Below are 27784 nucleotides of genomic sequence, written 5' to 3' on the forward strand. Positions count from 1 at the left end.
TAAAGCGAGGTGGTACAAATACTAGTATGTTACAAGGTGTCAGCATCTAAAATTCTAGCATATTTGGATACAGGCCTCGAAAATTCTAAGTAAAATTGAATTCAAAAGTTGGTCAAGAATATAATTAGTAATTTGAGATAATATTTTTATTCAAACAAAATGAAGTTTTGGTCCTTACTAAATTGGAAAATATTTGGGGGTTTTAAAATGTACCTGCTCAAGTTTACTCCTAGAGAAATTTTAAAATTTTCTTTTTAAACTTTTCTTTTAGAAAAAAGCTAATTCTATAGTTATTATGAACTATTTAAAACCAACGCATCAACTCTTTTAATTGAATGCTTTACAATCTTCCTACGTTAATTCTCGTCATACGTGTAATATCGGTTCCAAAAGTGATTGACGGCGCTAATGAATTCGCCAACAACTAAAATGTGATCACTTTTCGGGCCGATTGTACATAAATGCAGCTAAAATATAATTCGAAAGCACTTGGTGCGCCTATATTAGCAACTCGTTAACACTATTAGCAGCTAATGTTACAACTATAAAACAAATAACAAAGGAACATGTGGACGGGCTAAATATTACCAAAATAATACACTTTCGCTTAAATCAGAAATAACAAATGTATAAAATCAGAATAACATTTGAAATAATGGAAAAAGCAAACAAACATACAATAACTTAAGGGCTTTTTAACTACAAAACGATGCAAAACTAAACTTATACTTAGGTAATATTTCTAAATATTGAGATTTGTGCGAATGTTTGCTCTTTTTGTACGTCTGTATGCTATTTGCTTGCTTTTTACGTGAGAAAGGAATCTTGTAACAATGTAATTTTCGTGAGGGTGGTGGAGGTGGGAGTGAAAAAGGCAACAAAAACAAGTGGTATGCGTTAAATGTATAAGTACCGCTTCCATAGGTCCAAGACAACAATATAATATCGTACAATATATAGATAGCTTAAGTTTATATTGATAGAGAAAACGGGAATTCAGTTTAAGTAGGTAACATTTTTGGATAGGTATTAATTTCGTAGAACAGATAACTAGCATAATTGTGAGGTAAAATATCTTGTGTTTTTATATTTATGTAGGTACATATCTATATTATAATTGTTGTCAGAACGTTTGATCATACACATCCCCCCACTTATTTATCTAGTATCATGTCAAAAAGATTAAAGCTCTAGCGAGATCATATTGACTAGTATTTAGGAATATAGTTATTTTGTCGTAAAAAATTACTACGTAATTTGAAAAACAAATGTCTACCATCTAGTCTGCTACTTCATGTTATTGAATAAAAAAAACTAGCTAATCAACTGATCACTGAAACTTGTAGTACAATTTTTTATTCATCATAGAGAACTGGCTGACAATACTGCTAAAGAAAGGAATATACAGAGTGTATATTACAGTCATGATTAATTTTGCGGGCAGATTTATGTTTGCAATATCTTAAATTAAACAGATGGTACGAATATTGAAACAAATTCATAAATAGCTCATGTCATTGGAAATATCCACCCTGTATACTACATTACTATTAAAAATTACTTTAAGATGATTCAGTTATTGTTTTACTTTCAAGTCTTTTGACGTTGCCAAGCTTTTTCTAAAACCGAAACATTCAACGCTGATACAAATACGCGGTTATAATGAGACCAACTCTATTGTATTGGTATGTACGTCAACGAGCGGCCACTGAAGTCTCTCGTAAGTCTCAGTCACACTACATAATTCAATATGGCATCAGAGTATTCGCTGCTGACTGTACATTTCATGATACATAAAAATATTAAATGAAACATTTTCGTCAACAGTATAGAATGATAGGCAGATTCCATGTTTTTTGGCTTCAACTTAATCTGAAGATCATGGACATACTAGCGTTAGAATGTGTAAAAAATATAACAAATGACTAAAGATAAGTTAATACAAAATTAGATACATAAAACACGTTGCACATGGCATTCCACAAATAATACCTAAAGCAACATATACAAAATAATTCTCAATATCGGAATTGGAACCAATTTTTATAATACTTAACTACCTAAATCTTCAACAATAATAATGGCGCTTGAATTGTTAATATTAATTTAGATGCCTGAATTGACTGAGGCGCTAAATCGATAACGGCCATTTTAGGGGGCTGCACACCAAATAAGCTTAAGGAATATGCACAAAGATCGAGTTATAACAAAATGGTATCTAACAAAGCTTTTGATTTTGTATTCATATCGATCAAATGTGGCTCTCGGGATCTTGAGGCGATATAAACAATGAAAATAAATAATAATATGATACTACAGTAAAAAATGCCTAAAATACACAAAGATTATGAATAATCAATCTGCAACACAGTTTATTATCTACGGTGTCCCCCAAGGCAGTATATAAGGCCCATTGCATAATTTTCACGTATTCATCAAACCAAACGATATCTCTATGCTTATTTGTTGTGCAGGCTGCTTATATGAGCTTCAGTATAGTTCTATCGACATGGTGACATCAGTCATTCTCATATACAACACTATTTACAACAACAAATTGATTTACATTCAACTTGACACTGGTCTTGATTCTACTTAAATAAATATTAGGTAAATTTTATAAAAAAAACTGCCATCTTACCGAACTTTGGATCGTAGAAAAAGGAACGAAATTTGAAAATCTTAGTGCAGGTTTATTGATTTTTCTTTAAAAATATTTCAGGGTTCCTTGGCATTGATGATAAATAATCAAGTCATCTAGTTTTGGACTTTCTGGTATATTTAGGAACCTGACTTGATAATCGGTTTAAAAAATTTGTAATGCTAGCTTAAAATTTTTTCGTGTTACTTCCTAGTTGTCTACAATCCAAAATAACGGATTCAGCAACATTATTCTATCGAAGCGTCTACAAACGAATGTTACCTATCAGCGTGTAATGCAACTTGCGTGGCGCGATCCTGCGCGGTTCTGTATCGTAAAGCTTATGAATTCGACGAGATACTAATGAAAACGTTATTGCAACGTGTCTGGAAGTTCCCGGTTATTACTGTATTTAACTATCTATTATAATAAGTGTTGAGATAAATGCGCTCATTTCGATTCCCACCGGTAAATAACAAAATTAAATCTCTCGTGCTCTAACGTTTACCGGTGGATGTGAAGGAACGGGTTCATCTATCTCAACTTATCCACCATAATGACGACCGCGAACGGGGCTAGTTAAATTTAAAAATCACAATTATTCGCCGGACTGTGCCGGTTGAAGAGTCAGTCGGGATCGCTCTCTAGCGGAACGTCCGGGGGAGTCGGAGATCAGCTGGGGCGCTCGTCCGACTCGCGGTGCACCAGCACGCGCACCAGCGTGTGCGGCGGCGGCGGGGGTGCGGGCGGGGCGGGCGGCGGCGCGGCGTCGGGCGAGGCCTCGGTGACGAGGATGCTGACCTCGCTGTTGGCGTGCGGCGAGGGCGTGCGCGCGCGCGCGGGTGGCGTCACGCGCCGCATGGAGCTGCGCCGCGAGCTCAGCCGAAGGGAACCTACGCACACACACCACATAACAAACCACCTCCCAAGATATCCGTGCGTCCTACTAATTGATCCAGTGTCTTCATTGTAGTGCAAATACGTGATAGCCTTCTGTGTAGTTCTGTTTTGAATTCAAGAACTGAAACTAGGCTAAACTATATTCTCGTCAAAATGATCATTAGATTCTATAATCCATGTTTCATGAGTGACTCTAATAGCGAAGATAGCAGCTACTTCAGCTGGTGTTGTCGTGTCTTCTATGTGTTCATCTGTGCGATCGAACTGTCAATACCAACGCACCTTCGATATCGTCGACATTGTAAGTTAAATCAATAGTAGTGTAGCATTGTACTTACGGACTCCTGAGATGCGTTAAAAGTGAAGGAAATACTATAGAGGGGAACAAACTACTCAGACTTACACACTACATTGTCCGTGCAGACGCTCACTTACATAGATATAGCTACAGAAGCGAGAATAGGGGTACTGAGTACTAAAGCATGCAAAAGCTCACTATTCTGGGTACTTTTACGAACTCTGTTCTTAGGTATGCTTGTTAACGCCATCTAAAAACTGAGATAAAATGGAAATATAAACTCATTTGAATTATGTTTATATTATGGAAGTTAAAATATCAAGAGTTATCTTCAGATAAATATGAATGTACAAGAGTCTTGAATCAAATGAATTTAGGTACCTCAGATATTTAGGACCGAGTGGTTGGTTCTGGATTCTCTTACCATGACAGATATTTCCACAACACAGGCACAAGACAGAAGGAAGCAAGAACTCAAAAATAGCAAAATTATCCAACATTATAAAGAAAACTTTCCGAGTCTTTACTAGGGGGTAGTAGTAAGAATAATTGGAAGACTGGTGACTAACCACTCAGTGCTAGCCAAGGCAATGTCGCAACTGAGAATTACGTTGCGTGTTCTTTCCCATTTTAAGAAACGAAAGGTTTTATTAAATGCAACGTATTGCTCAGTTAAGACGAGGGTCAAAATGCATCTATCTCTAAACCTACTGAGGAAGAGACACGGAAAGCAAAACATTACATATGAACCTGCTCGTTTCGGGCCGGTTTCTTCGTCCATGGCGTCCTGATGCCGCAGGAAGATCGGTAGCCCGTATGCCGACCGCCTTCGAGGCGGCGCCGATTCAGAACCACTCGGCTGTACCATGATAAATGTTACTACTCTCAAATACAATGAATTATAAGAGCCTAAGTTTACCGAAAACGCTGTAGAAAAGAAATAAGCTTTAGACCATTCTGAATGAAAATACATTATTAACAATTCTAAATTAACTACCTACCTATCTAGTGAAAGAAGTACTTCAGGCTGCCCCTACTTATGAAATTCAATGTTACTTCCATGAAAATGAAAAACTTAAAAATGTATAGTAATAATCAATTGATAAAACGGAAGCTAAATCAAGATTTGAACTTCTAAGATATAAAACCAACTAAATAGCTCCAAAATACTCAAGACAAGATCATTCTATGCTCCAAATTGTTAGATAATATTATGTATTAGAAAGTTTAGTATTCATATGTTTGCGTTGGATCAATATATTGTAGTCTGCCGATCTTCGTTTTGACTAAGCTCCTTGGCACACTGCATGTAGGTATTTCGATTGCGTTACGTGTTAGGACACGATAGGATCTTATAGTCAGTTGCAGAAAGATGCTTCTTTAAATCTATTGCTAACACTTATCATCTTGTTGATAAAAAAAGTGTCATCAGTAGATTTAAAGAAGCTTTAACTTTCATGGATCTCTCTGCAATTGACGCTTAGCATACGTCTCTGAGCTGTGACTCATATTGCGTTCTGATACCCTCATACGAACGCTGTGTGCTAAGTAGCTAATGTCATCTAGTTCCCTAAGACGACCACTGACCAGCTCTGTAGTTCTTTTTTTGTGGTTACCTGTTCTCCGGGCGCGGCTCCCGGCAGCAGCAGCAGCGGCAAGTTAAGCCATGCACCGCCTAACTCGCTGATGTCGGACGCGTCGGACGCACGGGACGACTTGCGACTGGAGGCGTGCGAGCCGCGCCGCACGTGCAGCAGCGCACTGAGGCGGCCTCCCCAACCGCCGCCCGGAGACCATTTTGTGCTTTCTTCTTCTTGAGAGGGGCTGCGGTTTTTTCGTCTGGAATTTTGTTGATAGGTGTTGAGGAAAATGTACCGAAGAGAGGTAGTTTAGATGTCGTTACAATAATTGCAATCAATGCATCAGAATTTTTGATGTTATTTTCTTTTTCAATTTCATGCTAATTAATGGTGGCTTATTCTACTTAATAAGTTCGGTTTTTCCGTCTGGAATTTTGTTGATAGGTGTTGAGGAAAATGTCGTATCGAAGAGAGGTAGCTTGAACTGATCCAAGTATATAGATGTCGTTACAATAATTGCAATCAATGCATCAGAATTTTTGATGTTATTTTCTTTTTCAATTTCATGCTAATGGTGGTTTATTCTACTTAATTACATTTGGTAAAGTTAACTTAACTTAAAACCTTAACTGTTAAGGTTTTTTATTGTTACTTACTTGACATATTCTCTCCACGCCCGCTGTACGGTGCGGGCTGCCTTATCCTCCCTCTTCCATATCCTAGTTGAGGAAACGATCTCCAGCTCTTTCCTCGTGGGGAACTGCTTCTTGAACTTAATATCCATTTGTTCCTGAAGCTGCCTAAACGTGTCCGTCTCTTCAACATGCCCCAACACATGTTTGACCAGAGCATGGAGTATATCTAAACAATGAATCTTATTGCCTTTCGCGATTGGCAGATTAAAACTGACTAAAGCCACTGTATTTGGTTTCGAGATGCCTAGCGGAGGGTCTAAGGAAGCTATGAAGTCTGATAGTTGAGCGAAACTTATGAACTGCGTTGCGTGGGGGTCGTACCTGGAAAAATAATTTTTGTATTTATTTATTTGGTTCTCACTCAAAGGTATAATAATTAATAATTGATATCCATACTGACGAACATAATGATATCACACTTATAACACTTGAGCTCTGCAGATTATTCTCGATCCTCTGAACCCGTCCCATTATAATACTTGATAGCTGGTACTCAAACACAAATGTAGTTGGCCTATATATTGTTAGTAGTAATTGTTCCATTAGCAAACTAGAAACAATAGAATTATTCCGTACCTACAGATTTAACGGTTTACGGCAAGCAATAATTGTTTGAGTAACTTTTAATGTGTTCAGCTAAAGCCGAGTATCAAGATAGATGGCAGGATTTACGAGCTTCTCTTTACGACCTCATTTGTGTTTAAAGTGTCCGTTCTGAACTGTCGTAATTATAAATAGCTCTAATAACTGTAAGTGGTGCTTATTGGCTACAGGCAGGTTTAATGATGAAAACGCTGATTAAAGATTTAAGTCTTAGAGTTTCTTGCGTGATTTCTTTTGCTATCAACAGGTTTGAATGGTCTTAACTTATCACTCAACTTATTTACTCTATAAATATTACTTTAAGTTCAATACTTACTTGGACCACCGTATATAGAACATTTCGAGATCATCTTCAACAATACCGATCTCTTCCTCCTGGTGAGCTTGGTTGAAGTTCTCCAGAATGATGGCTATGTACATGTTGATGACGATCATGTAGCTGATGATGATGAACGAGGTGAAGTACGTGATGGCCAGCAGTGGGCTCCCACAGTTGCCGTTTTGCCCAGGGTGCTCGCCCAACTCGCATTCTGGAGGCTGGATCATAAGGGATTCTAATACGTCGTTCCAGCCTGCTGATGTCATTAAACTGGAAAATACGGAGACGAAGCTGTAGTTATTGGAAGATTGTAATGCATCGCGTACAGTTGACCTAATTATGCCACTTTTTTGCCCTAAATTTTTTGGCATTCTAGAAGAATAATTCTACAGAATTAATCGTTTTTCCTTCTCTAATTTTAACAGTATGTACCTACATATCTTGACATTTACAATACACATTAGCGAAGATGTTATCGATGGGGATTTTGAAAAGTAAATATTCAGGAAATACTGGCTGATGGTATAAAACCCAAATAAGAGAGGACTTACCGAAAAAGCAACTGCATGCTTCTTCCAAAGGTCTGGAAGTTGACGATATCATTGAGAGCGCCTTGCTCCTTCACGTGGCCGAACACCGACATGCCGATGATGGCGTAGATGAAGGTGATGAGCGCTAACAACGCGCCGATGTTGAACAGCGCGGGTAACGACACTACTAGCGCGAACAGCAGTTTTCTTATGCCCTTAGCGGCCTGGGGAACAATGATAAAAATGGGTAAGTTGAATATTAATTTCTTTTTAGATAAGATTTTGACTGGGATGCTATTTTATAATCTCGTTATGATGCATATATTTTTCTTTTAATTTATCGTATGTTTTTCGTTTTATGGTTTCGTATTTTTTCCTTTCAATCTCTGGCCATCATCTCTATCAATATTACGACTGCATTGTATGTAACTAAAATGGCTCTTTTCTAAAGTTGTAATAGGCTTAGTCAGATTATTTGACATTGCATGGGGGCTTTTCATTAATTAAAGATTAAATAGGCTACAGTAAGATGGAGTTCAAGAAAATTTGAAAGAGGACTCACTTTAATCAGTCTTAAAATTCTCCCTATACGGAACACCCGGACGACCCTGAGCAAGGTGGGCGATATAGGCAGGTCGATCATGATGTCTTCCATCAAGATGCCCAGGATCGATGCCAGCACCAGCAGGAAGTCGAACACGTTCCACGGCACCGTGAAGTAGTGGTACCGAAGACCTACTATTTTTACTATTGCTTCTGCAAAGGTTAGAAGCAGTTGAGGTTTAGAAGGTCATTGTGGGTGTAGTGTTTGTGGTGATAGCGCCAAACCCAGTGTAGAATGGTGCGCTTATGTTTTGATGATTTGAATATGAATGGATGCGTCCATTTCGTTAAGATAAGTATTTTTTATTGTAATTTGAAATAAGCAAGTGGAAATGGACAGACATTTATGATTGGCAATGTTCAAGACGATAGGGTTTGGCGCTCAACTACTGTAAACACGAGATCATAAGAAAAGTGTATCATACCTAAACCAAATACAGTCGTGAAAAACGCATTACTAACTTCTAATATAAAGAAAACAGAATGCGGTTGATCGTAATGTTCTATGCCCATAGTGAGCATATTTAGAAATATTAAAACGAAAATAGCGATCTCAAATCTTCGGGAATTCGAGAGATCGTAAAACATTGCTAAGAATTGATTCCTCGGCCTTTTTATAACTTTCTGGGGCTTCTTTCTACCGAGTTTCTTCATTGCTGTATAGTAATGCTTCTGACTTTCAGTAAGGAACATTTCTAAAACTCCGCCTTCATACTGAAAGATAAACAAGTAAATTAACATGAGTCATTTTTGTTTATATGAGGCATTTCTTGATTTTTAATTTACCTTCTTCTTGAGCATATTAAAATTATCTATGATTACTCCTATGAACAGATTAAGGGTGAAGAATGAACCGCATACGATGAAGATGACGAAATAAATATACGCGTAAATGTTGGCTTCTCTCGCCGGCTGCAGGTCTACACCTCGCGCGTCCACTGCGTCAGCCATCACTTCCATCCAGCCTTCAAACGTGGCCACTTGAAATAACGCCAAGTAGGCTATCCCCACGTGGTCGAAAGATATCTTAGAATTTATCCAAGTGAAATTATTATAATAACATTCCCATTTATCATTCACTATCTGAAATTATATAAAAATATTGTTAATGTGGAAAATAAAAAGTTCAAATCGATGTTTGAAATTATACTTGCCTCTAACGGTAACAATTCTCCTTCATCGTCGACGCACTTATAAAACTTCCCGCCAAAAAACTGTACTCCCATGATAGAAAATATTAACCAAAACACTAAACACACTAACAACACGTTGAAGATGCTAGGTATCGCATACATTAGAGCGTTCACCACGATACGCATCCCCTGCCACCGCGATATCGCTCGCAACGGCCTCAATGCACGTAAAGTCCTTAAAGATCTCAACACTTTTAAGTTCTCATTTTCTTCTATCAACAAACTGAATACTGAAACCTGAAAGCGGAATTCAAGCGTTAAATAGAGATGGTAAAAAAGCATTAGTAATTTTTGAATGGACTTGTACTTACAAATACTATAGTAAAGTCTAATAGCGTCCAGAAACTAGTGAAGTATCTGAAGAACCCCAACGCTATCCACTTGAGAAACATCTCGATGATGAAGATCATGCAGAACCCCAAGTTGGTCCAGTACAGTATTTTCTTCAAGGGCTTGTTTTTCTCGAGGTGGATGTCTTCGAAGCAGAGCGTGATGCTCGACGCAAAGATGAGCACCAATACGAACCACTCGAAGGCTGGAGTGTCTACATACCGCAGGATGTAGGTTCGGAGGAACATCCAACGTTGACCCAAGTTGGTCTGAATACATGCATCCCAACAAGAACTCCTAAAAGGACAGCGCATTTCCATACATTCGGATCACAAGCATCTAATCAACCCTGTACCTACCTACACCTCTGCATATCCTAAATACGGAGAGTCGCGAATTTACTTCCCATGCCTGGAACCTTTTATTTGTTGCGTCGGTTCCGTATGTTGGGGGATAATACGATAAATGTTGTGAAGCAATGGTCATAGCAATAAAGTTAGATGAGTTACATTACATTACTGGATGCAATATAATAATAATAATATAAGTAGGTTACTTAGAAGTGCAAAAGGTTAAGACATACACAACTCTTAAGGGCATGAAGATTAATGTATCAAAGGAAGAAGAATGTATCGTAAAAATCGGTTAATTACAAGACTCGGATAACTACCAAACTCCTAATACAGAAATGGAAGCGAATATGGCATTGAGCATCGAGACATTCTTGAATGAATACATACGCATCGTAACATTGCCGAGGAAAACAGTTCTCGGGTACTTTCGGCTCTTTCTGTTTCCCAAATCCGGGGAAGTTTCCCATCGCATCAATATATTGACCCTGTGAGTTTTTTCTCCCACCTACGGTTAATTCATCTACATATGAGACTAAAGTTTGCCACGGACGCTTCATTTCTTCGTCATTTGTTCCTTTGACCGGTTCCTTACTTAAGTTGTTAGTCGGTATTTCCCTGGGTTGCCACTTGGATTTCTCTGGCGTTGTTTTACTCGACAACTGTGCCATTTCATAATGTTCATTTTCGTCTGAAATATTGTCACACTCTAGTTTTTTATTATGTTTTATGACACGGTTTAACTTGCCGAATTTAAATTATTCATTTAGTATAGTTAGTAGAATAACTTTTTGTTCGCGGTTTTAGTCTTACCTCTCGAATCCGAGGGCTGTGTGTGATAGCCCGAAGACATCTGGTTCAACAATTTCTGAGCGGCAACTTGCTCGGTTGGCGACGTGTCTTCAAGATTTTCTTTAGAGTCTTCCCTAATGCTAGTTATTTTGTGTTCTGCTGCCAAGTCACGCACGTCTTTTAAAGTTTCTTGACTGCCATGGTTAAAGTTGTTGGCCGCTTGGTAAAGTTGCGGGTAGGCAAAATCGGAGCCCACTGATATTGGCCTGAAATATTTTTGTAAAGTTTTATAACTTTGCTTGTGGACAACTTGAATTGTGGCCTCTTAGGTTCGTTTAAAAGTTAAGGATTTATTTTTATAAAATGGCCTTTTCTTCGACATACATAGCATTATTCAGTTTAATACCTTTTCTTTATTTTCACAGTAGCTTAACTTCGGTTAAAACATGGACTAAAGTAATGTAATAGAATGAATATCAGAGATTATTAGATATCTCCATTTAATTTTTCTATAACAATTTTATGTAAATGCTATGTATAAAAATACCAACCTATTTAAAGCCTCTTGATAACTATGACTATAAATATTGTCGTGCGGGAACAGAATGGTCTCTTGTATCGACGCGGAGTACCTCTGCTCGCTCGGTATCGACGTCTTTTTCTCCTTCATGGTACGTTGTTGGGTCATAAATTCGTTAACTAGCTCTTCTAATTTAGATTTTTTGTCAGTCTCTTTACTTCTCGATATAAGGAAACCTTTTTTTCTTACTATTGAACGTATCCTATCGAAACTTTTAGCTAATTTTGAATCTTCGCCTACTTCCTGAAAGGTAACACCAATATCATCTATATAAATGTCTTATTTTCCATTTGTTTTGCTTGGGTTATAAGGTCGTATTTTCCTCGCTTTACTAAAAGCCCTATCTGGTGATATCGTAGGCGTTTATCGTACACATGCGTCGCACAGACGCCGCGCTAATGAAGAATGGATAATGGCGCCGACAAACGCCTACGCTGCACGTCGGGTAAACGGTACCGATGCTATCTTTAGGCATTACTAAAGGGGATCGGAAAGAATGGATGGCGGTGATGTAGGTACTAAGTTTCTTTTCATTGTATGTTTTATAAAATGGGAGCAAAAATACAAGATAAATAGCAAGAATATTTTGGTGCTTAAGTCTACACAAATTAAATAACCACGTATTAGACAGAATCTAGTCGTAATTACTTTGCTTAACTATCAAATTCGTATATTTATAGTAAAAAGGAAGTAAACAAGCTGTGGTAACTAACCTCCTTCTTATTCTTAAGTTCCTCACTATTGAAGCTGTTGAGCAGCAAGGCAAGGAAGAGGTTGAGGACCATAAAGTTGCCCATGACCAGAGCAGGCAAGAATATGAAGAAGCAACTCTCTGCCCCGGTTTCTTGTTCAGCTCTCATGCAGTCCCATAGAGGCTCGATCCACTCGCCGCAAAGGATTCGGAAGATCATCATAAACGAGTGGAAGAAGTCGTTGAAGTTCCACCTTTGTACGTTAATGGGTCAGAAATGTTAGTTATACATGATCAAAATTAAGACGATGAAGAAATTAAAGTACATGCAAGAGATGTTTTGGAGAATAATGATGAATATTCAAATATAAAACTAAGGCTACGTATTAAGTAAAAAAAATATACAAAAATAAGATCGCATCTGTAAATAATATTTGTAATGAAAAAGAAAGTCATGCAGAAATGATGGCGTACCTGGGAACTGGATCCGGGTCGAACTTATCCGGCGTATAAGACTTTGAGAAGAGCTGCATACCGATCACAGCAAATATGTATATAACTATCACTAACACGAACGTCAAATTACCAAGAGCACCGATCGTGGATATTATAATACTCAACAACACTTTCATTGTAGTCCATGATTGAGCTAATTTTAACACTCGTAACTGGAATGAAAAATAAGAAGGAGATAAAGGAGAAAAGACTTAATCTTTGTTTGGTTAAATTACTTATATTCAACAGAATTTAAATGTAAAGTTTTTAATACTGTCAATTTTCGCTAGTGCAAGTGCTAGTGCCCTTTGAATCGGGTCTAATTTTAATTAAAAATTGGATCAATGGGAATAGGATGTTTAGAAAAAGTATTTTCATAATTAAAACTTACCAAACGAAGACCTCGCAACACAGATAGGCCATCAACGAGCTCAAATATAAGATCTAGAAGGCTTGCCGACACTATAATCAAGTCGAATATATTCCAACCACACGCAAAGAAGTCTTTGCTCATTGCCATCACTTTCATTATACATTCTAATGTAAATATCGACGTGAACACCTGCAAAATTAAAAGTAGTTTAAACTCTATGAGAGGAACGATATTTGACGCAAAAAATCTAAAGGAACATTGCTATAAATTCGTCAATGATGTGGTATTCGGGATGAACAGCATAAATGAGTACTGTTGCACATATGGCGGGAAAATAATACTTCGTTAGTGGTTTTATATTAAGGAAAATAATTTTGATTACACGGTCGTACGTTTGAAAATGAGTGAGATGACGTCATGTTCGGCACGAATCTGTAATAGGCTTTGAAATAATAATGCAAGCAACCTAACAATGTTTTTTATTTAGTCGAATATATAGTGGTATTCTGTTTACCTTATTTCCTATATCTAAGGCCGATCTAACGTTCTCACTCATTCCATGATGCTCTAGCGCGAGGAACAGTGTATTGAGAACAATGCAAGTTGTAATGAACAACTCGAACAGGGGATCCTTCACAATCCCATACAAACAGTTCTGGAACTGCAGCCACCCCTCATAGTCTATACAGCAAGACACGCAGCACTCACAGTTTCTATCCACCAGCTCATCTGCCAGAAATTTCAAACCAGTCAACAAGATACACAAACATCAACAACAACAAATATCACACAAATACATCACGAACAAAAGAAAGAAAGAATTCAAGAAATAGATCAATTAGAATAAGCGAAAGCGTACTGAGCAAAATTTAAATTTCATCAATGCAAAGCTTTCGTATTACTAAATTAATCTATAACTTTTTAAAATATTAAACAACTCATCATGCATTGTAAGCGAAGTCAGGATTAAGAAAATATGCAGGAAAATTGCATTGAAATGCAAGGAAAACCAGCATGGTAGTACGAAAAATTTAGTTAGGCCAATCATGTGTACAAACGGTGCGGTTACCGGTACAGTGGTTACACTGAAAGTTCGACAAAACACTGATATGAATTTTGATGTTTCCAAATACGAATCGCATAAAAGTTATGCACATGTGTTAACAGTATTGTTGTTCAAGTAATATCATGTAATGTGGAGACTTGAATGCGATTCTGAGCTATGACAAGACGACAGCTAGTCAATCGCAGTCACCCTGCAGTCTTCCTGTGGGGAACAGGGGTGGACTGGGGGGTAGAAGCGTTTGCGTCTGTGTTTACTAACCTGTGAAGTAAGTGCAATTTTGCTCGTAATTGCCCATATGAGTTTTGTGCGTGGCTGCCAATAAACTGAGCTCATTAATTTTCGTCGTCTCCGCTTGCGGGAGGTCGGGCGCGCGCTTGTATGGCCAGTCCGCCCCTGACGATATTAATGAGGGTAGAAGCGAGATTGCAACCGTGTCGGATTAAAATGCTCAATGAAGTGTTCCTCATTGAGAAGTGAAGCTACTGGTGAATGTTACCAACCATAGACAAGAACTATTCCATCTCTTCAACATAAATCATAAATGATAAAATAAAAGTGAAATCGCAGAAATAGAATAGTTATTTCTATGATAAATTAGCAGTACCTAAAACTGTTTTAATTGCATAATATAATAATTGCAGTATCTACAACTTTGGTAGCTTTTACGAGAATGCTTGATTTTGCGAAACAGTTTATTCGCAAAGCTACCAAAGATAAATTACTGTGAAACCGTTTGATTGGGAATTTGTTGTACACGAGCGATTCGTAGAAATTATTTTCAATCAAACGGTTCACGTTGTCGAGGATTGTTCAAAAATCAAAGTGGAACCTTACATAATGCTTCTGAAATCCAAAGAAAATATCATCTGTTGCAAATGAGAGTTGAAACAGAGTGAATAGTTAGAATACTTAGAAGAAAAAGTACTTAAAGTCAAACTACCTAATAATTTAGAAACTGTAATGAAAATTAACCTGTACAATTAAATTCCAATTGAGAAAAGTAGAAAATTGCATAGAACGCAAGCATTTAAAGTTTGATAGATGTCGAAATAATGAACTCCTAAGTGACTTAATTTTGACAAGAGTTATTGAATACCATGCAATAAGGAGAGCCAATAAACTTACGTCCTTAATCTAAGTCTACGAAATTAATTTTGCAAGTTTATTAATTTGAGTAATTGGACTGAACCCCTATAAAATGCATTCGTTGTCATAGTATTGTTAGCCCTTCGTGTTTGCAAAGCGTTCATTCTGATACATAGTGGTAGCATCGTTTAGTTTAGTGTTATTTGTCTCGTGCTTTTCAGTGTTGAAGCCGTGCCAATAAATTGGATTAGGTTGTGTAGTGCCATCAAATTGTTGATTCATTTTTGATTGCCATCCAATTGTCGACATGTGGCGGAAATTCCTGAATATTCACATTCCAGTTGGAAACCTTATTGAATTTGATGGCAGTACTGCACCAGAAAAGTTTTAGGAAGTGAAAAATGTGCTATTGTGTGAAATAGATTTTACCTAGCACCACGATCTGGTTGAGGTAATCAGGGTTCAGAGGATACTTGTCCTGAATGTTTTTCGCTGGCTTTTTTGGTTTTGCTGCAGACTTTTCGATTTTTGTTTGATGTTTATGTTTTGAATCTTGCGTTTGACTGTCTTGCGTAACCTGCAATACCGGAGTTCTTAAGAAAATCGCACACATAAGTAAATCAGTTTATACTCTAGCTTTCAAGTTTTTATAAGACTTGGATTACTATAAAAAAATACAAAAATACCTGTTGAATCTGGGGCATAGGCATCGGCATAGGTGTCGGCATCGGTGTTGGCAATGGCATCGGCATCTGAAGATGCATCGGCATCGGCATCTGCATTTGCATCGGCGTTTGCATCGGCATCGGCATTTGCACATTAGGCATCGGCATTGGCGTCGGTGGGTGGTTTGGCGGTGCCGGTAACTGCGGTATTAGAAGATGCCTTCTAGGATGTGGGTGTGGTGCCTGATCGTCAGAAGTATGCTCTCCATCGTCGTGATCATCCACCACTCCTGAGTCGTCGAGTGACGATTCCCTGTTGTTGCTGTGGTCACTTAATTGGCGACCTGCTGCACTAAGTGCTCCTCGACCTGATGCAAAACAATGTAGATATTCATAGCTCTTTGATTTATAAGCCCTAACATAAAACAATGTATGTCCATTGTAAAATATCATCCTACAAGTAAAAGCTCAGATTACCAAACAATAATCCCTAACTCTCTACAAAATATTGTTATGAGAGAAAACTTCATTTTCAGTAAGAGTAGCTGAAAATGTTTATCCAATACGTTTATGCTCAAGCAAAATTGTATTAACATATCCTGAGAATAGACGATATTCGACAGGGAATCAATCTTTCTACGTTGTATCGTAAGATTCATATTTATATAGAAGCTTTTAGTTCGACGCGATGATGTAAATGGCTCGATCGTTACCCAAGTACTTTAGGAGAACATGATGTAGGTACCTATACATAATTCTGTCGTTAGGTAAATATTGTTTGTGTGAATGGATCTCAAGTCGTAAATTGGAAACCATGTGATCTTGATAAAACTTTAGTTTCCTCTTCATTTTAGTATCATCACTATTATTCCAACCATAGGACATCCAAAGCTGGTCATAGGACTCCCCATTGATTTCCAAAAAGACCTGTTCATTCTTAAGTATTAAGAGTTCAATTGAGAATTTAACCAATTGAGCATACATAAAAAAAATGGATAAAAAACCCTCATAGTTCTTGAACCTTTTCTACTATTTTTTCAGCACAATCAAACTTAATCTAAAATGATCACACAGACCAACAACTAAGTACATACATAAGTACGTATAAAACTAAGTTCAAAAAGATGTACCTAAGGCATTATCCGGGTGCAACGTGTGCGGCGGCGGCGGGGGTTGAGGCGCGGGCAGGGGGGGCGGCGATGCGCTCGGGGTCACGGACCGAGAGCGCGACCGCCGATTCACGTCGCTGTAACAACGTGGTTTCAACGTTTTTAGTCTTGGAAATCTAAGATGAATTTCTTCATGTATGTATAAACATAGATAAATAAACAAAAAATGCTTAAACATTTTTAAACATAAATAACAGAAACACGCCAAAACTGCACTCTTCATGGTAGCTGGGTGATTAAGAGAAAACCCGCTTCTTGATACTTATATCTAAAAGGTGTAAATTCATGGTTCTAAACAAGAATGTTCTATTTAGAAAGCCTAGTGATTAGGTAAGGCAATGGCCATCATGATATTCTGGAAAAAAAAAACATTAAAAACTAGTCATTAGTAGATTATATTATGCATTCCTATTTTTTCCCTTTCAGAGAAAATGTTTGATTTGTTGATGCGAAATCCGGCATAGCATTTTTATTTGCTGTTCAATTGCCATCTTTGACTTTAAAAATCCCTTAACGGGCATCATATAAAAGTCATCAAAATCGAATCTATTTACTTAATATTTAGCAAGAACTTGGCATACCTGCATTTGACACAAGTTACAACGTTAAAGTCACATAACTTGCATTTGAGTTGCAATTGTTCTGAATTGTGTTCTGCACGCAACGGTGTTCTGTGCACGTTGCATGATAGAATCGTGGTTTGATACTATCATATATGAAGTGTATGCTGGGTTTATTTACTTAATATTTATGTATTACATGCATGTGTTGTAAATACATATTGGAAAACGTGAAGTCAAAGATCTGAGTCTTAATATTTAGTATTCATTACATAACGTTTCACCTACTGAAATTATGGCTTTTCTGATACGTGTTATAATTTTGTCTACAATTGCGACACAGTATGTTTTTAAGACACACGGACGTTTATGTTATCAATGAACTCGGGCCTTAATTCTGTAGATGTCTCTGCTTGAAATAGCGCCATAGAATTTCAGCAACTAGTTTATTCTTCACGCTCAAAGAGAGAGTGAGTGAAAAGATTTTCAGTATTTTCAAAAATCCTCAAGTTTCACCCCTAATAGAAACAGGGCTTAGCCCATAGTATGGTAAATGGTCCCGCAACGGTATTATCATGTAAATTCGCATGTTGACTCCGTAGTTATCCGGAATTGGGTCAAACAGGTGAGGTGGCTTTCAAACGGAAATGTGTATTGTGGATTGCGGCAACTACATTTGTCGTCAGCTTCTCTAGATTAATAGTTCGCTTTATTGTCGCTGTTGTGAAGGCTAGTATTTATGGTACCTACCTATTTTAATGTGAGAGGAACTTATTGCCAGTTTTATTAAAACATAAACCGTCTTACCACAAAAACTTTTAAACGTCAGTTTATGCCTTGTCTAAAAAAATGTCAAATTATGACGTTGACATATGGTTCATTTTGCAGCCAAAATTTTATTAGACAAGTGTAAAACAGGGTTTAAAGTTTTTGTAGTAAGGCCCAAAAAATCGAGAATAGAACGCGACAGCAAAATTTAAATTTTAATTAATGATGGCCTTACTAACTACAATGTACATGGTCGTAATTATGGTATATAGCTAGTTTGAGTCTCACAATTAAACTAATCACACATAAAATGTGTAGGTACGTAATAAATACCTTTTTACCGAGAATACAACAAGTTATGAGATTCTTAAAGCTTTCCATTTGACATCAACACCTGTTAACCATTTTCAGCGAACATGAAGATTTAATATTCTACTTTCAAGCACATGGAAATTAGAAATTCCGATATACGATAGCTAAATAAGTCCCAATATTCGTCCACAAACGTGTTCATTTCGTCTATTTGACGCTTTCCTTAAATTGCTTTAGAGCGCCGTAAATCTCTCTCAAGGGATTTTACTCAATGGAGTTTCATACAGATTGGATTACGATTCGCGAAACTCGATACAAATCCATCTGAAACGAGTTGTTTGCGCTAGATATGTTATTGGCAATACGATATGTTTTCATGTAATCATGTTTTGTGACCAAATAAGTCTGATTTGCTTTTTAATTTGAGGGACTGTTGAGAGTGGTCGTGGCCAATAAGAAATAAGGATTCAAACTTATTTCTTAAGTCTGTACGTTTTAGCAGGTCTCACACATTTTTGCTTCCATTAAGTAGCTGAATTTCATATAAAGCGGAATAATTATAAGGTTGTAGCAAACCCTATAGGTAATACTAAAAAAATGTACAATACATAATTTCTCCAGAAATTCCTCTTTGAAAATAACACAATTTTACAGCGTTACTTTACTTGAAATTGTCTAGTTTGTCTTCAGACTTTTGATATTGACGTCGAGTCAATAGCCAGACGTCAGAATGGCTCGGTAGAATGTTCCAGACTAAATGAGCTTTTCGTTATCACCTCAGGGTTTAGCATTTGCTACGAATTAGGAGAAAGTTTCCATTTTATTGAATAGAGATTGCGATTTCGTAATTGGACGACTGTGCATCAAGCGCGGTAGTCGACTTTGTAGTAATAAAACAAGATTAGGAATTTTGGTCTTTTCGACTGTATATAGATAAACCATAATTATTCTATTGATGGTTTTTAGTTGTATACCTACGTGGCATTTAGTGATAAGGTCGCATACGAGACATCAGTCTTAAAATGCCTCAAAAATAACCACATTACACTATTTCAAGTTACTCTTAATGTAAAGAAAACAAAACTGCGTCATTCAAAGCCCGTATAAACAAAGAACATTAAATTAGTTGCACAAACTTGTGCAATACAAAGCTGGGATGCATTTCAACTGACAGATCGGCAACTTGTGCTAGAGTAGAAGCAACTCGTTCCGTAGTTTGTTGTGCTTCCTTGCTTATTTGATTCCCATGTCGAGCACATTTCTCTGAGGAATCGGTAAACAGAGTAGGTTCTGATTTCATTTTGTTTGGAAATAATTATTAGGTGCCTGTTTGGTGTTGCTGTTTCTCATGTAGCCAAAAGATGATAGTGTAATATGGTGATGTATATTGGCTAGGTCTTATTTACGGCAATGAAGTGTTTCACACAAAAGTTGCCTACCCACAAATGTAAATAAAAATGTTGCTGAAAAGTATTTATAATCTACTACTACGTGTTGAATGGTACACTGAAGTTTAAGAAAAACTGAAAAATAAGTTCTTAAAGAACTCGAAATAAAAATATTCCCGGTACATTTAAAGCTGTACTTTAGATCTGTATTTCTCCATCCGTCTTATCATCAAATCCAACGAGCTGGTTAAATGCAAAGCTTCAGAATTCAGCTTATTTCGAATACAAAACGCAAATCCCTTGAATGTTATCGCTCAAAGAGCAGTTATTTATTTTTTGCGTCTCGTCCGCGTCGGCAAAGTGTCCCGTGGCTGGTGGAGATAATTCCTTGCTCGTTCTAATTCCTGGCTTAACTTCGTGATAATCCCGACTCGGGAATCTTGTTAGCTCTCAGCTCTTTGACTGCATTCCTTTGTTTGTCAGTTTGTTTTCTTTGTATAATTACTCTGTAGTATCACGAGATTTGTAATTAGTTTGTGAGACACGCTTGTCAACGTTATAGCTGGCAAGCTCATTTTGTTATTTTAAGCCAAGTGTGGTTTTTGTCTTTTCACAGCATTTTGTGGGAGTTTTGTGCAATTTAAAATAATCCTGTACAATGTACATAAATAAAGCATTTTTTTTCAAAAAAGGTTGGTTTTGAATTTAGAATCCGCCATTTACATTCAATTAAAACGTTCTTCATTTAAACGATGATATCATGAAATCAGCAAAAAGTCCGTAAAACAAAAAGGTTTCCATCATCCATTAGACCGTTGTGAGCGGAACAATTTCGCATCCGTCGAGCACCGCAAAATGCTGAATCTCGTTTAAATCCGAGCTCGATATCAAAGCGAATGCATCGTTGATATACTTCAGTTGGCAGCTGCCATACCGACGGTTATGCCGCTTACATCACCCTATCTATCTACTAGACATATACTTTATATAACTCTTGCGTATGTGCGTATGTACGTGCACCATGGATCATGAAAAAAAAATGACTAGCCGAGCTCTCATTACGCAAAATCTATTAAGAAAGTAGCGTCCATTTTTTTGTTATAAAATCACAATTTTTTAACAGATTGGTGTTGATTTGACAAGGAACCCGAATGCCTCGTTAGTTATAGTAACTGATCACGCCTACCGTATGTTACTGTGATGTACAAGAAGACGCCTGCCCTACCTTTCTTATGGCATCTCCGCTATATTTCCTGGATCCGTGATTATACCACTTACATTGCCGAATCTATCTACTACACCGTATTTCTATTTACTTGTTATTACTCTTCATAGTTACGGTCACATAGTATGAATAGAGTGTCGCCGATAGAATCCCCAACAATCAACTGTCGATGTCGCGTCTGATTCGTTTTATTGGCGCGCTTTTAAATATGAATATGCAACGATTTCAGTTTTTGTGATTGGCAGCAATCGTTGTTCGTTTTTCTATTTTCATGGAATTGTCATTTTCGTGTGTGTTTCCACTAAATAAAAAATTGAATGTTTCAACAGAATCTACCTTCCCTTTAGAATTTCATTCTTTGACGAAGATTAGAAAATTGTGTAAAAATATAATCTTAATTACGGCACAGACTTTTTATTTCCCATTTAAAACACAATTAAGAATTATTTCGACATCATTAAAAATAAGAAGAGTAAAAATTAATTGCGTCGTGTAAAAAATCACGTCGAAGGAAAACCGTAATTAAACGTAAATATCTTTTAACAAAACTTTTGCTGGGGAAAAAGTAAGAAATTGAATATATAATTATAATTAACAATGCCGCCGGTAGAATTTTTCGACTAGTTTTATATGATATCTACAAAATAAGTACCTACTAGTGTTCACCAGCGGCATCACAAGGGTCTCATAGGAACTACTTCACGCACCCATACAAAAAGTAGCCAATAGCCTTCCCCAATAAATGGATAACTAAGTAACACCGGCAGAATTTTCCAAATCGGTCCTAGAGATTAACGTGTTCAAACTTTCAAACAATCAAACTTTCCAACTTTAATAAAAACATAACCAGATGGGTGTCTATTACATAAAACACACGTTCAAGAAACATTCGAAAGAGTATTTCAAATAAATATGCAGTTGAAAGTTTTATTTAAGTAAGAAAATGACCTCTAGCGAGTATGAGCGCTTACTCAAGGGAAGCATTCCGCAGAAAGCATTGTATAAAAGATTGCTTACAGCATCAGGTTCATATTGCAACTGCACTGTTTGAAGTTTCATTGTATTCTTGTAGTCACATTGTTATTTCTATTCCACCTTTGGATACTACCAACTACATATATTTTTATACGAGAAATATGGCCTCATGTTTGTTATAGCGGAATAATGGTTAAACCTAAATAACATTGTATGGGTATGTCTTTTATGTCGATCTATAATGGGACTTTGTAGACTTTAGAGCACTAACTAAAGTATTATGTTCTAAGTAGCTGTTCCCCGCAGTTCCATCTGAGTTCCGAGGATACTAGATAAAAGTAGCATATGCTCTTTATAGAGCTCTAGACTACCTTATCTGTGTAAATAAAAAAGGAGCAAATACACAAGTTCTTAAAAACCGAACAAGAAATATTTTTTACTACCTAAAAGTCGGCCCTAACTTTACAGAGCAATTGAAAGCAAATCGGAAAGGAAACCAAAACAAAGGCGTACTTTTAAATTTTTCCTAAGAATATTTTTTTCTCAGAACAATACCTAGGTACCGATTGGAAAAGCGAATCGTACTTTCTGGAGCTGATAAATATTTAAAAAACATTTTATGTTTCCGAAAATACGATATTACAAGCAACGAAATAAAATTGTATAATGTTATTTGATGATTGAAATTCCGATAAATATATTGCAATGTAATTAACTTTCAATAAATGGCACATTCGCGTTTAATTTATGTATTTTTCTTGGAATAATGTGGGTGTTGCGGCATAGCGAAACATTATGGCTGTATTTTATTAAAGTGTAAGCAGCAGTGTACAGTTTAAGATGCTTTCATTTCTCTAATTATGAGACACACTTCGTTCGTAAGGCAGATTGGCTTTAGCATCCGATTCGCCAGTTTATTTCAGTAAAAAATTATGATACCATGTCATCATTCATTGTCTGCCTAACCGTCTACACTCGAGGCCTTCCAGTTTACGTGACTTCTGAAACACAGAAGAACTCGTCATGGGGAGATGGTCACCCATCGACAGACCATGCCAAGCGTTGCCACCGCGAGCGGTTACTTTGTCACGAGCTCATCCAAAATTGTGATTCAGTGTAATCAGAGAAAATTATATTCGTAAAATTGACCATTACGCTTGATTTAAAGCAGCTTGATATTTTTATCGAGACATTTAAATACGGAACATTCTCGAAAAAAGGATGAATACAAGTTAAAATGTCAGTAGCACTAATTGCAATGGAAGTCAAGCTAAACGTCGAGAGCTACGGTTAAACGCTGCGTCATTTCGCTTTGATAAAAACGAACACTGAAAGAATATAGCTCTAATGAGAATAATTGTATTGAAATTGTACTTTTATGCTCTGTAGGAAAGACGGTAGATGCCATTTAGAGTAGTCGTCAAATAATGTTTGCAGTTGTTAAGTCAGCTGTAGGTACGCAAAATGTTTGAAAAAACAGTGAAGGTCTTGCCAAACGTATCCGTAAATTATTTTGATGAAAGCTAAAGATTTGCTTGTTCCCATATACTTTTTAAGAGACCAGATAATAATTATGAACCTCCATTTTATGTGATACCGAATTTTATAACATCTACAATTTATTGCCAGTCTGGCTCATCGAAGATTAAAAAGTGCAGTAACGGGAAACTTCGAATCCAGGCGTGAAGTAGAGGCGGTTCCTCTCCTATCTTTTAAAACTTCAGCGATATGGAAATGTCCATGCAAGTCTTGCTCCGACAGTTTTCCCATTCTTCTTCTTCTTCTTAGCGTTTATCCCGTCTTGTGACGGGGTCCGCTTTCCGTATCTTCTTCTTCCACTTCGCTCTATCCTGGACATCTTCCTCTTTGAGTTCGCAGATTTCCATGTCTTTCTTTACGACACTCAACCACCGCAGTTTTGGCCTGCCTCTGCGCCTTTGACCGGGTATATCGAGATTGAGTGTCGCATTGCCGATGTACTCAGGTGGTCTCCTTTTAACATGTCCGTACCATCGCAGCCGTTTTTCTTGTATTTTGTCGGCGACATCGCGTACTCCAAGGCTACCGCGTACGTACTCGTTACGGATCTTATCGAGCCTCGTTACTCCGCACATCCACCGCAACATCTTCATCTCGGCAACTTGGATGGTACTGACATGCTTTTTTGTTACGGCCCACGTCTCGCTTCCATAAATGAGAACTGGTCTTATCACAGACTTGTAAATAATCCCTTTCAGTTTAATGGGCATTCGACTGTCGCAGGTAACTCCTGTAAGCTCGCGCCACTTAAGCCAGGCGGCTGATATTCGGTTCTGAATGTTATTTTCCAGGCTTCCGGATTTGGCAATTATGCTACCCAGGTATTTATACTCTTCGCACTGTTGAACTACTTGTCCATCAACCACTATAGGGTCAGTACGGGGGATAGGCACATTGCACTCCATATACTGGGTCTTCGAAACGCTCAGAACTAGGCCACCTGCCTGCAACTGCCTCTTCCATGCCTCCAGAGCGTCTTCCAGAGCCTCACGAGTCGTTGTACAAATTGCTACATCATCCGCGTATACAAAAGTCCACGATGCTTTCTGTTGAGCGTCCTCGGTGAGCGTGTCCAGCACGAGGCTGAATAAGAATGGGCTCAAAACCGAACCTTGATGAACCCCTTCTGTGACAGGGATGGATTTTGTCACTCCTACATTAGTTCTTATGAACGAACGAACATTCCTGTACATGTCGGCAATTACTGAGACGTATGCTTCTGGGACATTTCGTCTCCTGAGACTCCACCAAATGGTACTTCGAGGCACACGATCAAAAGCCTTTTCCATGTCAAGAAATGCGATATATAGGGGCTGGATCTTTGCTCTGTATTCTTCTGCGATCATGGTCATTGCAAACGTTGGGTCAATGGTTGAAATGCCTGGTACGAAGCCATACTGGTTTTTGGAGAGTGAGCATTCCATACGCAACCGGGTATCTATCACTCTCTCGTACAACTTCATGGTGTGGCACATCAATTTAATACCCCTGTAGCTGTTACACTCATACCGGCTTCCCTTGCCTTTATAGAGAGGGACTATTGTACTCATCCTCCAAGCATCTGGTATGCATGTGGCTTCCAGTAGCAACTTGCTAAAAAAGTTTGCCAGTGTTATAACTCCTGCATTACCCAAACACTTCCATACCTCTATAGGAATGCCATCTGGACCCATCGCCTTTTTATTTGCCATTTTTCTCAGCGAGTCTTTAACCTCCTGAGGTGTTATTGGTGGTACAAGGCCCAGATTTTTGCTCGCCTCTGGCAAGGAGGTCGTAGTGGAACGGTTTGTGTTAAGCAAGTGGTTATAATATTGGTACCATGTTTCTAAGATATCACTGTCATGGTATAGTAGTGTTCCATCTTGGCTCTTCACTATTTTAGATTTTGCTATATCTTTGGTAGCCAGGTTCCGCATCTTTGCCAGTTTAAAGATAAGCTTTTGGCCATTTTTGGTCTCGAGGGAGTCGTAAAGTTCCTTGTTAGCCTTTGATCTTTCAACAGCAACCACTTTTTTGGCTTCGTTTCTTCTTTCCTTATAGTACTCTCTATCAGCATCAGTCTTGGTAGACTGCCAAGTCTTAAACGCTTCTTTCTTTACTCTGAGCGCTTCTTGCACTGGTTCCGTCCACCACCACGTTTCCCTTGGTATCCGCTTCCCACCTTTCGTTCGCCCAAGAACTTTATTGGCTGCTGCAAGGATCTTTGCCTGTAGTTGCAACCAGATCGTGTTAACGTCATTGTCATCATCTGGAATCTTAAGATCCTTAAGTTCGTCACAGAATTCCTCCATCTTTTCACCCTTCAGAGACCACCATTTTCCCATATTTTATGTAAATAGGAGTTTAATGTACATAAAATATATTTACTAGCTACTACATGCGGTCTTACTTGGGCTTTGACAGAGTTAAAACTGGTCAAAATCATAACACCGGTTTAGTCGTATTATCTTAACTTTTGTATAAAACATTTGTCATTATTTTGTGCAAATTATAAAAACATATACCTACCTAAAACAGCACTCCACAAAAAGTTCTACTGCTCAGTTTATCTACAACAAAAACCCACCAAGATCGAGTCGGGCCGCGATATCGTTTGCCACCACTCCTCCCACGCTTACGTCTTTTTGTCCTCTTCCTTGAATATGAGGCCAATAAGGGGCCTTTGAGAGCGCCTATGAACTTCTTCGAGTACTTAATCACAACCTATTTTTACACTTATTGCCAAAATATTTATCTACGGCTAAATATCTATGGTACTCACTCAGCCACAGCAGCCACCGCCGCAGCATGATGAATAGCACTCCTCCCGCGCTTACGTCTCCTCGTCCTCTTCCTTGAATATGAGGCCAGTAGGAGGCCTTTGCGAGCGTCTATCCGCTTCTTCGAGTCCTTGGCGAGAGTTCGCACCGCCAGCGACGTGGGGTCGAAGCTGAACGTGGAGTCGTCTCGATGCTCGTTCAGGTCTTTCTTCCTTTCCTAAACAGGGTTTGGATCTTTAAATATTTTCTTATTAAATATCGTCATCAGGATAGATACATAAGTATGTTAGTAAATTGGATAATTATATTTTTCTGCTGTGGTGAAATAATTGACGAACATAAGAAAATTTAAATGATCTCGGTAAACAAAGGATGTGTTCAAAGTTATTCGTTAATAGTAATAAATAAAGTATAGTTAATTCGTAATAGTTAAAGTCAGGTATTCGTTATTACATAATAGTAATGGCATTTAGGCGGATTTCGACTACGGTGGCTGTTCTAATTCAAGGACACCAACCAGCTGCGCAGGACATACTATAGTCCACGGTCACCATCATACCATACCCTCATAGTTCAATGGGACGGTAATCCACAACGTCCGGAGGGAGATCAAGTCTAAAAGTAAAACCAGCACAAACCTCTTGCGTGATCTGCGACTCCTCTTCATAGCTGAGCGCGACGACGGCAAGCATCAGGTTGATGAGGTAGAACGACCCGAAGAACACCACCACCGTGAAGAATGACACTGACATCGGCCCGCATGATGACAGCACCTGTGCACAAATGTATTGGATTAGGGCTTTGTAGTAGGTAGTGATGGTGACCATCAGTGGAAAATTGAGATGGAGCCGTATTGAGTGAATATCATCGTGCTGAGGACAAACACTCAGCAATTACTACAATCAGCGATAGTTTTGAAATATATGCCGAAGTTATATATATTTTGCAGGTCGCCTCCAACAGGTATCTGTGGAGATCTAAGGGGGAGGCCTATGTTCAGCAGTGGACGTCCTATGGCTGAGATGATGATGATGATATTTATATTTAAAATCCACATAAAAATACTTTTTCTTCTTAAACGTCATTTCCTCGTATCTACCTACACATGGTACACGCTTTTGAATAAGGTAAAGAAGGTAATTCTGAAAGTTTAGTAAGTGTAGGGTATTTGTCAGAATTCACCTAATGTAGGTAGTAAGCATTATTTTTTATATACCCCGGAATACAGAAATATTTCCGCCATATTAAACGCAACGACTTCCACCTACTAGTTCGCTGTCAGACTTCTACGACTTTTTC

At 37.9% G+C, this 27784-nt stretch overlaps 1 protein-coding gene across 3 annotated transcripts in view; it reads right to left on the reverse strand.

Annotated features, from left to right (window-relative positions):
* Window positions 1-1093: 1093 nt before the first annotated feature.
* LOC110371226 (sodium channel protein 60E) overlaps window positions 1094-27784 on the reverse strand; it is a 158301-nt gene continuing 131610 nt past the window's right edge. Inside the window, exons 7-30 of one of the 3 annotated variants that reach the window (XM_049845219.2) lie at window positions 27124-27258; window positions 26488-26702; window positions 16921-17036; window positions 15812-16158; window positions 15555-15702; window positions 14298-14432; window positions 13488-13702; window positions 12992-13162; window positions 12580-12773; window positions 12128-12359; window positions 11386-11657; window positions 10856-11100; window positions 10433-10733; window positions 9674-9989; window positions 9324-9599; window positions 8956-9252; window positions 8595-8883; window positions 8129-8322; window positions 7588-7790; window positions 7034-7306; window positions 6076-6435; window positions 5456-5678; window positions 4590-4698; window positions 1094-3534 (exon numbers count right to left, since the gene is read on the reverse strand). In XM_049845219.2, the coding sequence (XP_049701176.2) occupies window positions 3314-3534; window positions 4590-4698; window positions 5456-5678; window positions 6076-6435; window positions 7034-7306; window positions 7588-7790; window positions 8129-8322; window positions 8595-8883; window positions 8956-9252; window positions 9324-9599; window positions 9674-9989; window positions 10433-10733; window positions 10856-11100; window positions 11386-11657; window positions 12128-12359; window positions 12580-12773; window positions 12992-13162; window positions 13488-13702; window positions 14298-14432; window positions 15555-15702; window positions 15812-16158; window positions 16921-17036; window positions 26488-26702; window positions 27124-27258 (5487 nt within the window). In that variant the 3' untranslated portion in view covers window positions 1094-3313. The other 2 variants (XM_064038216.1, XM_064038217.1) reach the window with 2 other exon arrangements.

The sequence above is a fragment of the Helicoverpa armigera genome, chromosome 15 (assembly GCF_030705265.1).
Source record: "Helicoverpa armigera isolate CAAS_96S chromosome 15, ASM3070526v1, whole genome shotgun sequence".
NCBI lineage: Eukaryota > Metazoa > Arthropoda > Insecta > Lepidoptera > Noctuidae > Helicoverpa > Helicoverpa armigera.